Source organism: Acinonyx jubatus, chromosome D2 (genome assembly GCF_027475565.1).
Source record: "Acinonyx jubatus isolate Ajub_Pintada_27869175 chromosome D2, VMU_Ajub_asm_v1.0, whole genome shotgun sequence".
Lineage (NCBI taxonomy): Eukaryota > Metazoa > Chordata > Mammalia > Carnivora > Felidae > Acinonyx > Acinonyx jubatus.
In genome coordinates, this window is record NC_069393.1 from 36,081,259 (window position 1) to 36,098,479 (window position 17,221).

General features: G+C 44.5%; 1 protein-coding gene across 22 annotated transcripts in view; it reads right to left on the reverse strand.

Annotated features, from left to right (window-relative positions):
• Positions 1–17,221, reverse strand: part of KCNMA1 (potassium calcium-activated channel subfamily M alpha 1) — a 727,849-nt gene that overhangs the window by 202,491 nt on the left and 508,137 nt on the right. For all 22 annotated transcript variants that reach the window (XM_027062348.2, XM_027062381.2, XM_053206927.1 and 19 more), the window contains exons 10-11: positions 4,281–4,391; positions 1,608–1,713 (exon numbers count right to left, since the gene is read on the reverse strand). In XM_027062348.2, the coding sequence (XP_026918149.1) occupies positions 1,608–1,713; positions 4,281–4,391 (217 nt within the window). The remainder of the gene's footprint in view (positions 1–1,607; positions 1,714–4,280; positions 4,392–17,221) is intronic.

Here is a 17,221-nt window from a genome sequence, read left to right on the forward strand (position 1 = left end):
CTGGGAGATTATCTTTTTTTTTTGTCAAAAGTATAGGCTGCAAATTCTTATTATGGTATAAACATTTCATCTTGTTGCCATTAGAGGGTACGACATGTACCTTGGTAATTATACTTTTCATTTTGCACAGTCACTTAGGTATAATCTTGCCAGATTTCTTCACATAACAATTAATTAAGGCTTTCAGTCCCCCTCCCTGCCTCCTTTCCCAACCAACGGATCTACACCATCATCCTAATTTTTCCAGTCGGGAAATGGCATTAGGCAGACTAAACCCCTCCTCTCAGGTTACCAAGTTAACTGAGTAGTCGGGGATTCAGAAATTGAGACTCCAAAGTCCTTCATCTGATCTTGTTCACATCTTAACTGTGGCATAGAAGGCAATAAGAGCCCTAAATCAGATAACAGCTCGGTATCGTTTAGTACTGAATTAGCATTCAGATACTCAAAAGACAACACATCCATGTGTATGAAATGATGTGTTCCAGATGACCTCAAAACCTACCGACTTATCTAAACATGAGCCAAAAAAAGATTGATTCCTTTGAGGGAATGATGAGTTATGCTAATAATTGCTTGCATCTAAATTAGGTCCTTGAACAGTAACTATTTTCTCCAAGTTCTCATTAGATTTCACATTAAGTCATAACTTGGATCCTGTCTGGATAATATTAAGATTAACTGGACTCTATAAGCATAAGAATTCTCATGCTGGCTCAGGTCTGCAATCCGTCCTCCCTGGTTTGTTGTACTTAACAGACCATCCCTGCATTTGGTGGGGGGCCACGGTTTCCTCCATGGTATGTCACAAATTGTCTCTAGTTTTCTTTAATAACCCAAAGAATTTACCCAAATCCTTCTGGCTTATCCATGTTTGCCAATTACATGATTTACTAAATTATGTTGGGACCACAGTGAGCATTTAGATGTCAGTGGATTCACAATATTAATCTATACCCACTGCCATGCAAATATCGAATGTCCTCACAAAACCGATACAAAATGAGCAAAGTACCAGATGTCACTTTGCTATAGCCCTTTCCTTTATAAACCTCAGGTCTGCTTTATAAGAAGATTCTAACTTAGCAGATTTGGGAATGAAAGATTAGCCTATCACTAAGTGATATCAGATATCTGCATGTTTAGTGTTTCACTTTTAGTCTTTAGTGGGGGCCAAAAAAAAGGAAGCTCAAAATGTTTTATGGCCTGGTCACATTTTATTTATACTTTACCCTTCATGTTCCTCTCCAATGTAAATAATAGATTTCAGAGCTACTTTGAGTCTAATTTCAGTATTTAACATGGGAATTACTTTATTATCATGTTGTATATGAGTCTACTGAGTCCATACAACTAGTCTGCTTCCTTGAGGAGTGTGGATATTGAGGGAACTAATTTTACGACTATTTCAAGTGAAAGAAGGCAGGTGCCAGAGAACAAAGCCCTGGGGCCAGTGGAAGGGTGATGTCAAGGCTGGTGGCATACTGACTTATGGCATTAGGGGAATGGGGGTGACTCTTGGCCATCCTGGGAGGCATATGCCCTCACCACAGAGTCAGTCCCCCTCTCAGATGGAGTAAAAGCAGAAGTCACCTCTTCCTTCTTACCTTGACTCTTGCAAGATCATGTGGATTGAGGACTGAACCCTGATAAAATTCCACCTGAGTAAAATGTCGTTTGAACAGAGCTTCTAGCTCCAGGTTAGGGGAAATGCTGGCAGGGAGAGAAGAAACAGCCATTAATATAACAGACTTGGGTATTTCTGCCTCCATGGCCTCCTTTCTCTCTGACTTCCAAAAAGAAAGCCCTAGGAAAAGGCTTTCACTTTCAAAGCAGCCCCGTTTCTTGCAGAAATGAAATGGTCACACTCAAGAGGAGTAAAACCCCAGCCCACTGAAAACCCAAACCAGTACCAAGGTAAAATGAAGCAGTTCACAATCTTCACAGAGTCTGAGGCCTATGGGGCAAAATGTCTTTCATTTTGTTATGAATGGAATCGCTATTCTACGAATAGAGAGACCGAGCTGTGACCTCAGAGATTAGTCAAAGGTGCCCCTGGCAGAGCCTACTGCTCTTCCCTCCCTCAAAGCCTCTTCCTTGCTTCTCAGCCCTATGGACTTCTCATCTCCTGGGGCCTGGATCAAAACATGTCACCTCTGAGCAGCCACAGACAGAGTGAATTTACTCTTGGTACTGTTCTTGGTTCACACATGTGTACGCTATTCGTCATTCTTAGTGTGAGCCATACAGATACCTTTCCCATTGGAGGACAAGGACTAAAGCACTGATTGACCTATTCATTCATTTATTACTTCTGCAAAGATGAAAAATATCTGTTCTCTATAAAGTACTATGCTAGATGGCAGATGATATTTCGTTTGAACCTTCTAGGTACCAAGACCTGTGTTGGTCAATGCTTGCCTAACATTCATTAAGTACTTAGTAAGAGTTCATGTTTTTGAGCATTTACTATATGGCAGATACCATTCTAAGCACTTGACAAGTATTAACTCATTTAAACCTCAAAACAACCCTAGAGGAAGGGATGTTATTAACCCAAAGTTTCAAGAGGTTAATTAACTGGGCCGTCTACGACAAAGCTGATGCTGACAGATGCTGGGGACGTGGAGGTGAATCCCAGCAAGTGAGGCATTAGCAGCCAGCTTGTTGGTTCAGACTCAAGTAGTGGATGAGAAACAGGTGCCTGTGCAAATGCAACCAGTCTTCGAGATCCATTACTGGTCTGGCCCCTCTCAGAAAGTCTGCCTGGTCATGTAAGAAGTGGTGGTCTCTCCCTGATGCAAATGCCCCATGCGATTCTGCCATTTGACTAAACTGACCTCAGTCAGTGAATATAGCATGGATGTTGAGCTCTAGCTGTTGCACACATGCTCATCTTGAAATGCCCAATGAGGGCAGGACCTACACACTATACTTCTCTTGAACCTTCCATAGTGCTCAGCAGAGGATGGGCCCCTCAGCTGGTAATGAGAGGCTAAAGCGCTGAATTGATCTGTGAGTTCTGCTCCTGTGTTCATAGCCTGGCTGGTCTTTTCAGAACTTGGAGAATTCAGCGCTGAGAAGAAAAAAATGCTGGTGTGCTCAAACATGGCAGCCAGTTTGGTATTCTGTGAACAACTGTCAAAAGGAAGGAGACGCACAGAACAGAAGCTTATAGGAAAGTCAACTTCTGTGGGATCTGAGAGCAGGATTGAGTTGTGGGCTGTCAACCCCCTATGGAGCTAGCACCACACATGAGCTTTGTCTCTTGGTAAATTGGGGCTAGTGCTGGCCCTATGATGGCCCATTTCCATCAGAAAAGAAAACAGTGCCACTCACATCAACATGCCCGAGTCCCAGAACTCTCTATCCCTGTGGCTGACTACCTTTTACCTAAATGGGGGTCAGATGAAGCTTAAAACCCCAACAACACTGAGCAGAAGGAGATCTCTTGCTTTCTTCCACTGCACAACAAACATGATAAGACCCACCTTCTATGTTGTTTATCTAGCCAAATATATTTTATCTTTCATAATACTAGCTAACATTTATTGAACGCTTGCTGTGTGCCTGATTCATTCTTGACATGGCTTACTTCTTTTCATTCTCTCTACAGCCCAAGAAAGGAGATCAAAACCATTGTGTTCTTCTTATCTACTGAATGTAAAAACTGAGGCCCAGGGAGGTTAAGTAACTTATTCAGCGAGTAACTGATTGAGTCAAGATTCACATGGAGCACTCTGAGTTCACAGCATGTACTTTTACTCCCTGTGTTGATTAAAGAAGAGAACTTATGCACAGGGAGTAGCACAGTGTCCTACAGTGGAGGTTTCTAGAAATGGGAATTATTGTTGCAACTGTTTCCATTACATTATACCCTGCTTCCTCTTATGTCTGTGTCTTTCCTGGCCACTATGTCCCTCCTGCACTTGTAAAGAATCCACACGAGACAGCTAATCTTCCACACCAGACACTGTGGACACACCTGGATCAAATAGATTCAGACAGCTGATGGGACGGTAATGACTTATCTGACCCATAATGAACTTCACTGTTATTTGCCAGAGTTGCTCCATAGAGGCAGGTGGTGTTCTCACCACTGAACTAATGTTCCCTTTCCATTGGTTCCAGATTGTCCTCTCTAAGGAGGCCACGTGGCTGATTCAACTCTGCACTACCCTCCAACACTGCCCCCATACCACCACTCCACAGATATTCAGTGAGCCCTCCTCAGGAAGCCTGGTTGAGTGGAGGGTCTTGAAACAGCAGGGGCCCCTTACTTGTGAAGAAAGACAATCTCCACGTTGACATCATCTCGGTCCTTGTGCAGGAAGTCCTTCAGGAAGTTGGAAACACTCTCCAGAGTGATGTGTCCACAGACCACAATGTGCCTGAACAGGAGAAGCCAGTTAGATGGGGGCCAACCCAGCGAGGACCCAGCACCCACCCCAGGCAAGACAGAGGAAGCGCACAGCTGCGGGGAAGCATTCTTCTCCTCCCGAGGCCTCAATTAAAGCCCAGCTCCCATCCCCAGAGGGCTGTGAGGCAAAGCAGCGGTGCTGGCACGTGTTCAGAGACTCCGAGACAGAAAAGGCATATGGCTTCTCACCTGATGCTGCACAAAATCCTATTAAAAGCCCAACCGTTTGGCCAAGTGGTTTTATGCCTTTAACAATAAGTGACATTATGCGTGCGCTTAAATGCTGCATTATCAAGTCCCTTGCAGATTCAGATCTTTCCCTTTCTGCCCACAAAGCGTCCTCCTGAGAGATTTACCGAATGGGTCTTGGTTTATGACATAGAGCTTATCAGGTAATGAGATAACAAATCTTGCTGAAACGATGATTTTGTGTGTAAGAAAGCGGACTTTTATCAGGGTGGCTAATGTGCGGCTTGACACGTTATGGGCTCTGCTGGCCATAAGCAGTAAAAAGGAAATTTTGCATTTTTCCGCCATAACTCCTCCGACAATGGGGGCATGTAACACTTTACAGTAAGTGAGCATTACTCAGGGCTAAATGGGGATGGGATGCCTATGGAATCGGAGATCAGCAGCAGGCTGTCCATCCCCAGATAGCTACCTCCTCAGGGTGCCTGGGATTTCCATGAGAGCCGAAGGAATTTACTTCAAGATGGGGAGAAGCTAGAAAGGGATGAGGCTGGAACTGTTTGCCATGATCCAGGGAGGTGTGGACTTCTGTTTCTGGAGATGGTGGCTCCCCCTGAGGAGATGAGCTTCTTTTCCAGAACTGCCGGGACAACAGTCCCCCCAATATCTTTGGGCTCCCAGACCAATCTGATGAATCTGAACCAACCTGGCTGTACCATGGCCACTTACATTTGCTATCCAATGCTCAATCAGGAATAAGCACTTCAGTGCACGAGTTAGCCCCATGACCCAAAGCAGGGGCCTCACTGTGGAGACGAAACCTGCTGGCTTCTAATAAGAAGACTGTAGCAAGGGGCTCAGCCCAGGTCCCTGTGCCTCTCAGGCTGCTAGCGACAGAGGCTGAATCCCTGGCTGGGCTCTGAGGCATGGGTAGGTGGTGAACATCGAAGCATGGTAATTTCGTGGGAAAAAATTTAGAATGGCTAGGTCCCTTGCACCTCATAATTGCTCTGTGCACATTCCAATAAGGCAGAAAGCTCATTGGCTGGAGGCAGCGCATAATGGGAGGAAGTGATGATCACTTATGCAATGTTCCATTAGATGCCATTACAAGAGCCTGCCCTTTCGTTGTAATTTGGTGCTTGACTAAGTATGTGAGAATAAGGCAGTAAACTCATTGGTGAAAGGATAATGATGCAGAACAAAGAGTAAATCAATAATATGCACAATGCAGTTAATAATATCACCATTATGGACTGTTATTGTTACGGTGCTGCACTTAGTGGCCGGGCAAGCGGAGGCCATCGCAGGGAGGAAAGATTGTCAGTGGCTGCCTCAGAAGAGACATCCCAGCATGATCACTTTATTCTCTAGCAAGTGCCAGCCAGGTACAGGGAGGTCCCTTGGCCACCCATTCCAAATGCCCCAAACCCACATGACTAACTCCCTCCTGAAATACACAGCATGTGAGACTATAGGACGTAAACAGAACACTCGGGTTATATACGTTTTTATCATGTCATATCTTAAAATATTTCTTGTGACACATGCATTTATATGGACGAAACAGGCTGCAAATGGATTTGCATGTTTTGCATAAGATCTCTGATTTTGAATTTGCCAAGTATGTTCAGAAAGTGAGAGAGAAATAGGACCTCCCTCCTGATCTGACATGTGGGGCTGCATGGGGCAATTCTAATGCTTTCTGCCTACAGACGTCTATGATTGAGAATAAGCCCAGCATGAATCCAATGTACGGGCGCCTCCACAGGACAGTTCTGGGTTGGGCCCTTCCTCTCACCTGGATGCGAAAATAAGCCAGATGGGATTCCCTGCTCTGCCCCCAAAGACGTGTGTGATCCTGGGCAAGCTCCTTATCCCTGTTCAATAGATGAGGGAGCTGAGAGGCTAATACCATCCAGCTAGCTTCCCGCCTCAGGCCTTGCAAAGCTCAAAGTTCTATACCAGTAGAAGCCTGGTGATTATTCAAAGCTGGACTCAAATCAATGATAGGTCTGGGTAAATGCCTGAACATCCATCCTTCCCATCCTGTACGCAAAGGCCTGAATGAACATCGGCCAGCATTGCCTCTCCCTCTTCTGAAATCATTCATCTCTAGGACAGATGTGCAAGAAGTGGAAGGGAAGGAGATGAGTTCACCCTCTCACCCTTGAATCAAAGGCCCTGCCAGCTGATTTATTCAGCCTTAGAAAGAGTCAGGGTTCTCTCAGTTGAAAATGTGCTGGGTACATATAAAATATATTCCAATGCAATCAATATTATCCCTTAAGCCTTTAATTAGCTTTCACTTCTCTTAAGAAGTAGACAAATGCAGGCAGGAGAGGGGAGAAAAAAAGGATTGACTTTTCTCATTTGATGCTAGCTGTCCAATACCATTCTAGACAATTGAGAATATATATCTTTTAGCTACAGCATGATTTCTGGGGTGGAGAGCAGCCTTTATCAAAAAGGAAGAAAAAAAATCTTCCTTCAACGTAATTGGTATTTTTGCTCAGAAAAAGCGAGATTGATTGAAAGCAGATTGCCTTTTTGCCCAAGGAGAGTTATTAGGTACATTATCATGGCAACCTTGGAGGACCCATATTGTTCCAATCTGTCCTATATCTGATTTGAAGATTTATGACTTCCTCCTTTTGTGCCAATAATCATTTCCCTCCATTTTGTTTTCCATACAGTGGAAGTTATCAAGAAGCCCACATATTGAACATGTTTGAATGCAGTTAGAGTTGATGGATGGGGAGAAGTCGCCTCTCTAACTCAGCATCTGCATTAGAAGATCTGCTCTCACCAGCCTACGTCTGAGGAAGCACCAGGGGCCTGCAGGAGTACAAGGGATGGATGGCAAAAAGGGAAATTTATTTTCCAGAAACATTTGCAAGACTTTCGAAAATTCCAGGGACAGCAGTTTGGGGAAGGATGTTATTTCAGGGAGAAGAGAAGCAGAATTTCTTATGTCCTCCGTGATTGAAAATATAATTGAAAATATTCAAGACTGAGAGCAGGGCGTGTCCTCCTTGTACATAGAGTTATGGTTGTTCATGGTGCATGATTTGAAGAATGCCAAAGAGATCCTCATCCAAAACTGTCTCTGCCAGATTCCATGACACCTACAAACCTACCATGGGAGATTCGTACTTTGATAGCCCCGTGTTAGCTCAGCTCAGACACTAAATAACTGAATAGTCTTGGGCAAGATACCAATTCTGCATTTTATAACTATAAAGTCAGAGTCTCTGAGGGGCTGGTGCTAGTTCCTGATTCATGAGGTTATCTTGAGGATTTATTTAAATAGATAATACATGCGAAGAGCCTAGTAAAGGGCCTGGGCCATTGTAAGCATTATTAAATGGTGGGATTCATGTGATATCTATAAATCAGTAGGTAACAGATGTAAAGTGCTCTACGGCCCCTGGAATCTCACCTAATCCTAAACAACCCTATGTTCCTACGACCTATATCATTGCAGATAACCTCTCTTAACCTCAGTTTCCTTAAGCCGCATGCCTGACATCCCACAGCAAGAAAGTGACTTGCCCAGGATGTGACCCAGGTCCCCGACTCTAATGCTTGTTCAGATGAAGGTGATAGAGGGCAGAGAGCAGAGGATGGAGTATTCCAGTTTCCGCTCTTTATGGCAGGCAGAGCTGGGCCAGCAGGATGCCCTCCTCATCACACAGTGGAGGGGATGATGGAGGGGTCCTCACTGGACCAGGAGAGAGACTTAGCCGGGGACCGGGATGGACGAAGATCATTCTCACTTAAGACGTCACAGTGTTGGGGCACCTGAGTGGCTCAGTCAGTAAAGCGTCCAGCTTCAGTTCAGGTCATGATCTCATGGTTCATGGGTTCAAGCACCACATCAGGCTCTGTGCTGTCGCTCAGAGCCTGGAGCCTGCTTTCAATTCGGTATTTCCCTCTCTCTACCCCTGCCCTACTCGAGCTCTCTCTCAAAAATAAATAAACATTAAAAAAAAATTTTCTTTTTAAAAACATCACAGTATTGCAGCATCACTAGATACTGTGAGTGAGGCAGAAACTCTAAATCAAGTTTTTAAACTTAAGCCACACAATTTGGCCAGTCAAGGGATGGCAAAGTGATGCAAATATCCATTTTAAACATTGTATGCTATGTCCGACCCAGGACCGCCTCTCCAGTCCAAGGATCCTGAAGATATGGAAAACCTAAATGATCCATGTACAGTGGAGAATATTTAGGAAAGTTACACTATGAAGGTAACTAATGCTGTTCCCAATGAGGCTCTAGATTTGAACTTCTTCAGACTACTGATTAGTCTATCTTAATGTCAATCTTATCAGTCTTAATGACTGATATTTGCAGGGCCTGGCCGCATGGTTTGTGAAGATGGCCAACAAGCTTAAATCAATAACGATTTCTGATCGGATAGGACTTTTGGGTTTTTAAAACTTTGTCAAGTTCTGTAAACAAGCCTTTCTTGGGATAAACTAATGTTAATGGCTGGATCAAAAGATTCCTCTCAGATGCATGAAGAAGCATCTTAAATGCCAAAATAGTAGCAGATGGCATTCTGTGGAAAAGAGTTACTCATCCAGTATAAGCAAACAGGCCTGGTTTGGGGGCAGGGCTCTATAAACACAGGCTGGACTGATGTGTCATGAGCAAGTGTGGCATCAGTGGATGAGTGTGACAACCTTAAGAATAATGCTTGACTATTACAAACTCTATCAGGGCTCACCAAAAAATTGCCAACTGCTTGTTTAAAGGGTATATCTTCACTAAACGACCGTGAGTATGCCTCTCTCATCATTAAGCATCTCTGCCTCCAGAATGCAATCCCACACATTCTCCTCAATCACTCTCCTATCCTTCTTAGAGATGTCCAAGGGAAGCCAGGATGCCCCAGTTGAGTTGGAACCTGTTTCTGAGCTTAGTTCCACTGCGGCTTTTCAGAACGGACAACTTAGGGGAGGTGACCAAGGGCAGGAGGCATAAGAGGAGGATGCCGAGGGAGCCCCCAAACTCTTCAAGGCTCCAGTGAATGAGGCCTCCAGAGACTCACTGAGGCTGAGGTTAGCTGGATGAAAACTAAAATCTACACATTTTTAAGATTCAGGTAGTGTTTCTTAGAGCCTGAAAAGTAATGGGCTCCACTCCACAGTCTCATGTTTATCTTAGTATGAGAATAGCCCCTGGTGAATGTTTAGTCTAGTACCTGCTATTTGGATGTGGAAACTGAGGCCCAGAGATTCAGTACAAGGTGAGTGGCAGAGCAAGAGCAGCCCTACCCCCTTGGTTTGGTGCCTGCTAGATAGAGGGAGGGCTGATGCCGCTGGGCTGGGAGTCAGGAGACTGGGGCCAGTCACTACAAAATGAAGGAGCCCAGACTGACTGGGCTGTTCCCACCGACACTGATGGATCCCCCCACAGAGTTCTAGCTCTGCCCTTCTAGTCCAGGCTACCATCACATCTCGTCTAGACGTCAGCAGTACTTCCTAATTCAGTTCCCTGTTCACCCTCCACACCGCACCCCCCCCCCCCTTCAAAACAGCTAAAGAGCAAGGACTGAGGCAAATCTGCCTGCATCAGGTCCCCCCTGGGGGCAGGGAGGTCTCACATCGCTCTTTAGCAGAGCCTCATTCTAGGAAGACAATGTGAAATGCACAGCTCTGGGCTGTTTATTTTTAAAGATACTATATCCATTTTTACTGGAACAAGTATAAAGAACTTAAAAAACCCATAGCTATCCTGTCACAATAAATCACACAGAGTAAATTGAAAATCCTATACAGCTTTCCCTGAATACATTGTGCTCACTTTGTCAGAGAGGTAGATGAAATGTGGCATATATTGATCTAGATGTCTCTGTAAAACTATAATATTTATATCAAATACATATGCTAGAATCTCTTCTGTCTTTCTGCTGAGACTTCTAATCATGCTCTTTCCATCCAACCTCCCCCAACCTCCCCCTGCCCCCCGCCCACACCCCAATGGTAGCCACTGGCTTGGTGGGAATGAATTTTAAGAAGGACTTGTCAGGGAAATTCAGCAGCATTTTATCACACAGAAAGCAGGCTGGGGGCAGCAAGAGACCCCACAACCCAAAGCACACAGTGGTCAGTACTAAAATTTAAAGTTATCCCTCCAAGGTTGAATTTGAACCATTCAGTGTCCACAGAACTATCTCTCCAAGACTCTCACACAAGCTAAGGTTTAGGCAGATTCTGGGCTTGACCTTCTGTATCACCTGGTGGTGCTTTCTGTGACTGCTTTGTCCCACGGCTTCCCCTACTTTGGATCATGTCCTTCAGGATGACTGTTAACCAGGTTTTCCTGTGAAGTGCAGGACCCCACTGCCTAAAAGGAAGGAGACTAATCCAATTCCTGCCTTCCCACTTCCTCCTGTACTGACAGCCAGTCCCAAAGGAACTGACGTCCACGCAGCGCAGTTCACCTATGGCCAACAAAAGCTAGCTCCAGACTGTGCAGGTCCCATCCTTCTGATGAGGGAGCATAAGGCAAGCCACCCGACACCCTGCATGGCCCCCCCACCGAGGTGGGATATGTGTGATATTCCTTAGGCACTTCTGCCTCCCCAAGAACAAAGGAAAGGACAGAAAACAAATGGTTACATTGACAGAGTCTCTATCAGTTTACAAATATCTTAGTAAAATTACCAGAAAGGGGCAATCTTATCAATAGCCTAATCTCCAGGAACTCCTACTATCTTAATGATGTTTTGCTAGAGGGAAAAAAAAAAAAAAAAAAACTTACCTTAGTTTGACAAAACTAGGCCCTCAGTAATCTGTGAGTTTTAGCATATGGAAATCCCTTTAAGAAACTTCCTCTTGACTTCACCTCCCCCAACTCCATAGTATATATAACCAGTCACTCCTCACAAGCCCAGTGCAACTCTTTCTGCACACAGATCCTGTCCCCATGCTTTAATAAAATCAACTTTTTTGCACCAAAGATGTCTCAAGAATTCTTTCCTGGTCATCAGCTCCGAACCCCCATCACTCCAAAACCCATCACTTCCATTCCACCTAAGGACCTGGCTCAGGACCTCCAAAGCTTGATAGACTTTCCAGAACTATCTACTGACCAATGGACTGGTTGGTAAGGTGTGCTTGTCTTGGACACCTGATGCCATTGTAAGTGTAGAAGAAACATAACCATTAGTTAACTGCAAGATTGTCAGATCATTGGCTGATTCTGCTACCCCAGATCTGTTTCGAGTTTGTGAGAGAACAGTACATGTAAGGAGGGCAAAAATGAAATCAAAACAACTGTGAGTGTGTTTTGAGGCCATAATCCCAAACGCTGGCTTTAGCCATTTCTGGTTAGAACAAATGAAAAAACAAAACAAGCAAACAAAAAGCCCAAGGAGGTTTGGAGATAAGACTTCCTACCCAGGGCCACAGCTAGTACTTTGCTAATTACAAAGAAAGGAAATGCCTTCTCCCTCCTAGTGAGGAAGAGAATAAAGTAATCATCTTATCCAGCTGTCAATAGAGCTATTCTGGAAGACACAGGCTGTTTTGCAGTTTCCCTAAAAAGGGGCAGAAGGCTGAGCAAATAGATCCCAACAGTGCAGCAAAGGCACCTCTATAAAACAGAGCCGCAAGGTCACAGGACAGACTATTGGGAGTGCCAACAGTGAATACTGAGATGTCCTGACCAGAACAGAACTTTCTGCACAAAGTAGGTGCATCTGATCATATGCAGATGGTCAGGACCTAAACAACGCCAGAGGGGTCTATATCTATACCTCCACCATCCTAGATCACAATTACATCTCCATAATTAGACCATGCCCAAGGAATGATCAAATATCTTTTGTAGCTTGTTGCCTAAAGGAAGCCTCAGTCCACGTCTTGAAAATAAATTCTGAGAACCTCAGGAGGCATTGGTTGTACTGACATGTGCAGCCCACACCCTCTCTTCTGTCAATGGCACCTCATTTTTAATTTGGGGAACCAGTCATCCCCAATGAGATATAGTGTTGGGAACTTTAATCAAGTTTCCCTGCCCGAACTAGGCCAATCAATACTTCTCAGCCTTGAATGGAGTGACACTAAGTTCACAGTGGGATCCATCCTCGTGCAAAGCCCTATAATGACTATCCCTGAGTTTCTGCTTGCTGGGTCCCAGAGCTGCTTGCCTGGCTCAACTCTGTCCTTTCTGGGATCTTGCTCTTCAATTTTTCTCTGAATTCTATAAGGTACTCTAACCTTCCAAAAAAATTCCTCTCCTGCTTAAGTTAGCAAGAACCAGTTTCTGTTGCCTATAATCAAAGAGCCCCTAACTGGAAGAGTTGTTTACCTTAACCTTAATTTCTCACTTAATTTTCACAACAACCCAGTATGCTGGTATTGTTTGGGTTTCTTACTCTCCCCACCCTTCTTTCCTTCCTTCCCCCAAGAGGAATTATACACCGATCTTAAGTGAGCAATTCCATAACTGCCTGACTCTCTCACAAATTACACTGTGTCTCTTCCCAATACCCTTGCCCTTCCACATTTTATTCATCCCTTTACTGCAGACTTGGTAGGCTTTGGCCATTTTCAAGCAAGTCAATCTTCCTTTGACCTGGTTCTTCCAATCTTAAGAGAAATCAGGGCACTGAATAGCACTCTCCTCTATGCAGATCAAAGTAGATTTGCCTGTCTCTACTTGGTAATGCTGCTTCTGAATAAGAGGCACCAAGAGAAGAGAAGACTAAGGCCAAGGTCAACCATACCCTTCGGGGATGAAGGCGGAATGGGGGGATAATGAGTCCAAGCACAGAAATGGCTCTTACTTTTGCCCTGGTAAAGGGGAGGTCTGTTAGCTTTGATGTGCAAAGCGAGCCCCACCTCCCTGCTAACACTCCGGGTAAATCATGCATCATGGCCCTAGAGCATATGTTGTTGGGACTACCTTCCCATAATGACAATCAAGTTGACACATCCTGGCCTTGTTCCCCAGCCACACCCAAGGGTGTTGTCCCTGCTAGCATATGCTGCTAGCTATCCAATCCCCTCTGAGTAGATCCAGCACACTTGCAAAGGCCTCAACTGGCCTCCAGCATCTGTTACACAGGTAAGAACTGGGAGGAGTTTACCTCCTCAGTGTCAGGGTCAGCTGAGACATAATACACCACAGGGGCACTTAGGGTAGCGTCAGCAGCTCCCCCACCTTCCCAAGTCTCTCCATATCCCTCTTTTACTGGGCCCATCATTAAAACCATAGGTTTTTAGGTGCGCACAAGTCACCCCGCTATTACCTTTGCCCAAAACTGCTCCAAAGGGTACATTTTAACAATATGAATTATCCAATGCTTTTGGAAGCATTCCCTCTGAAATGTTTGCAGTCTTTACGATTTTATTGAACAAAATTCCTGCCAAAGAGCATTTCACTGGGATGATTCCCCTACATAATCAAGCCTCTATTTAGCTACCGCTTGTTCCTTGGATGGTTCTGATTGGTCAAAGTCTCAGGTAAGCTCCAGGAGAGCAAGAACCACATTTTCTTGCTCATTCTTTAGCCACAGCACTTAGCGCAGTGACTGGAACATAGCAGGGGGTCACATACTTGTTAGCTGAGCAAACATGCTGGGATGGCAACTTTCCTAAATCTGTTCTATATCCTAGCCAGCATTTGCCTTTGAGTTCAGTGGCTAAGGTTGCAAAGCCTCGCCAGAGACGGGCATGAATCTACCTCCGAACTGCCTCTATGTCCCCTAGTTAAGAAGGGATAGGAAGGGGGGATGAGATTGCTTTTACTGACAACTGGTACCATATCTGGAGCAGTCCCCATGGTTCCGGGGTGGGAACAGATCACTGTCATGCAACACTTGTACTAGATGTGGGAGCCCAAACCCTGAGAGACACAGAATCAGGTTTTCATGAGTTTCACATTACAACAGCCTGTAAGTTTACTAGAAGGAGACACTGGGCTTGGACAGCTAGAGAGTTTCCTGGTTTATTTTCAGTGTATGATGGCAGCAGCAGTGGGCCACACCCAAGTCTACTAGGAACCACTTTGTGTGGCTCTGGAAAGGCTTCCAACACAAGAAATGACATAGCAGGAAGACAGAAAACACGGTGAAACTTACTCTCGGATGGTGGTGTTTGTTGTTTAGATTTGGAAACTACCCAGGGAGGATTCACCCAATCAAACATGAGGCTGAGCAGAAAGATTCTTTAGGGATTATAATTAGAAAAGTCATATTCAAAATTCTTTCTTTCTTTTTTTTTTTTATGGAGGAAAGACTATCTGAGAGCAAAAGTCTAGGTTTGAATATGACTTTTTTTTTTTTTTTTAGGTACACAGTTCATCTCCCACCTACATTTCTATTCTTGTTTTCAGAACAATAGCTGGAACATTTTGAAAAGTGTGTGGAAAGGAAGAGAGACAGCAAGAAAGTGGAGGGGGGAGGGTGGGGCAAGCCTTCACTCCATTAGGTATTATCAGGAAATTGATTTAATATGCATCCAAGTCTCTTTAAATAGGGCTTCAAGTTTGAAAGGGGCTGAAGATGTGGCTTACAAGAATCCAAAGCAGATGCAAAGAAAGAAGCGCCCACATCCACACCCACCAAGACCCCTCTCATCAGAAAGGAATACCTAGCATGTTACATTATACAATACAGCATCTAATGACACTTGCTTTCGGTATCTGCCCCTCGGTTCTGAATTTCAGAAGTAGTAAAGGGGTCATTTTTCCAAAGTATTAGGGCAATCTCAATTCTTTTTTCCTCCCCCAAAAGTTTAATGTTAATCAAAGCAGAATGTCTAATCAGTCCAAGATGGTCTGTCAACTTGAATTATCTGTTTGTCTTCCTATTTACTGTATCTGTCTGTCTACAGTTCTTCCTATCTTTGTGAAGATCAGTTATTGGGGCCTGTGTTTCCTTCTGACTAGAATGGCTACCAGATGATCCTTCCTGGTGATATGTTGATGATTTGCTAATTTATGGCTTTTAAAATCTAAGAATCTGAAAACATTGCTGGGAGTTCAGGCTGGGAATCACATGGGCCATGCAAGAAGAGGACTGAATGGCTTCCCTGTCAAAGGACAGACGTTTGTGTGAAATGCAAAGCCTCAGTCACATTTCAACCAGAGTGATGTCTGTGATCTAGAAATCATAAATGGCACCTTATAGGAAACACTCTCTCCAGGAGTAACCCCCCACCCGCCACGTCAGGCTTTGCAGCAGCGAGAGTGAGTGTTGCCCAAGCTGTACGTAGACGGGAAAGGAAAGGAGGCCCATGGTACTTGGCCCAAGACAATACCACACGAATTAACCCCACATCCTATTCCCAAGTGCTGGAGTCAGCCCTTATCAGAAAAAGTACACATGGAAATGTTATTATAGGAAGACGGTCACCTCTGGGAACCAAGAGGAGAGGCTTAAATAAGCTCTGATTTTGAACTCCCCAGCCACTTTAGTGGCCAAATAATATTAATGCATAGCTCAAGAGAGATGTGGCATATTTGGAAATCTTCATGGGTTTGAAGAAGTACATTTATACACAGTGCCTGTGTGTAGCAAGCACTCAATAATCACACGTGGAATGGACGGTGAAGGCATGACTCACGCTAGTTCCCCTAGGCTGGGGTTGGGGGGATGGCTATGGGGTAGACTGAGTGAGTCTTTATAAAGAAATATGCTTGACCTTTGAACAACATGGGGGTCAAGGCACCGACCCCTGTGAAGTCAAAACTCCACATGTAACTTTTGACTCCCCAAAACTTGACTACTAATAGCCTATCATTGACTGGAAGCCTTACCAATAACATAAACAGTCGATTGACACCTATTTTATGTGTTACATATGGCACAGACTGTATTCTTACCATAAAGCAAGCTGGAGAAAAGGAAATGTTAAGAAAATCCCAAGGCAGAGAAAACACATTTACAGTTCTGTACTGTATTTATCTCAAACAATCCACGTGTAAGTGGGCCTGTGCAGTTCAAGCCCATGTTGATCAAGGGTCATCGGTAATGCCTGTTTGGGCACAGCAGATCGTTTAAGATTCTAATTCTTTGAAAAAACAAAAATTGGTCTAGAACCACAGCAGGCAAAGGTTGAGTGTGGTGGAGAAAATGGAGCGGAATTTCAAGACAGCCAGGCAGGAGGGAATAGAAAGTGGTCTCATAAAGGAACAAAGGCCACAGAGAGAGATGGATGAGGAGACCATTTCTGATATGAGGAGACACAGAATTTAATAAGAACCCGCTACGCTAATAAGGAACCAGGGAAGATACGCAGGGTACCCTCTCCTGGTAAGTCTGTGGAGAGTATACTATACAGGCGAAATAGAGCCTGAAAGGAAAGTAAGATTTTAAGACTTGCTCCCAAGGTTGTAGGACCACGGTAGTAGGACCAAAGACCAATGGTTGTAAGCGGAGTCCGTGTGATATGAATTTTAAAACTAAGGTGTTGACTCCTCTCAGCCTAGGAGTAACAAAAGCTGGGGTGCACAGCCATGGAACAGGCTGTGACATCCCCTCCTCTGAAAGGTCACCTCCCAGGACCTCTTTACAGTAAGTCACCCCTGTTTTGCTCTATAATAGGATCTTAGTCTTTTTCATGTTCATTTTTGCCACATGTATGAACATT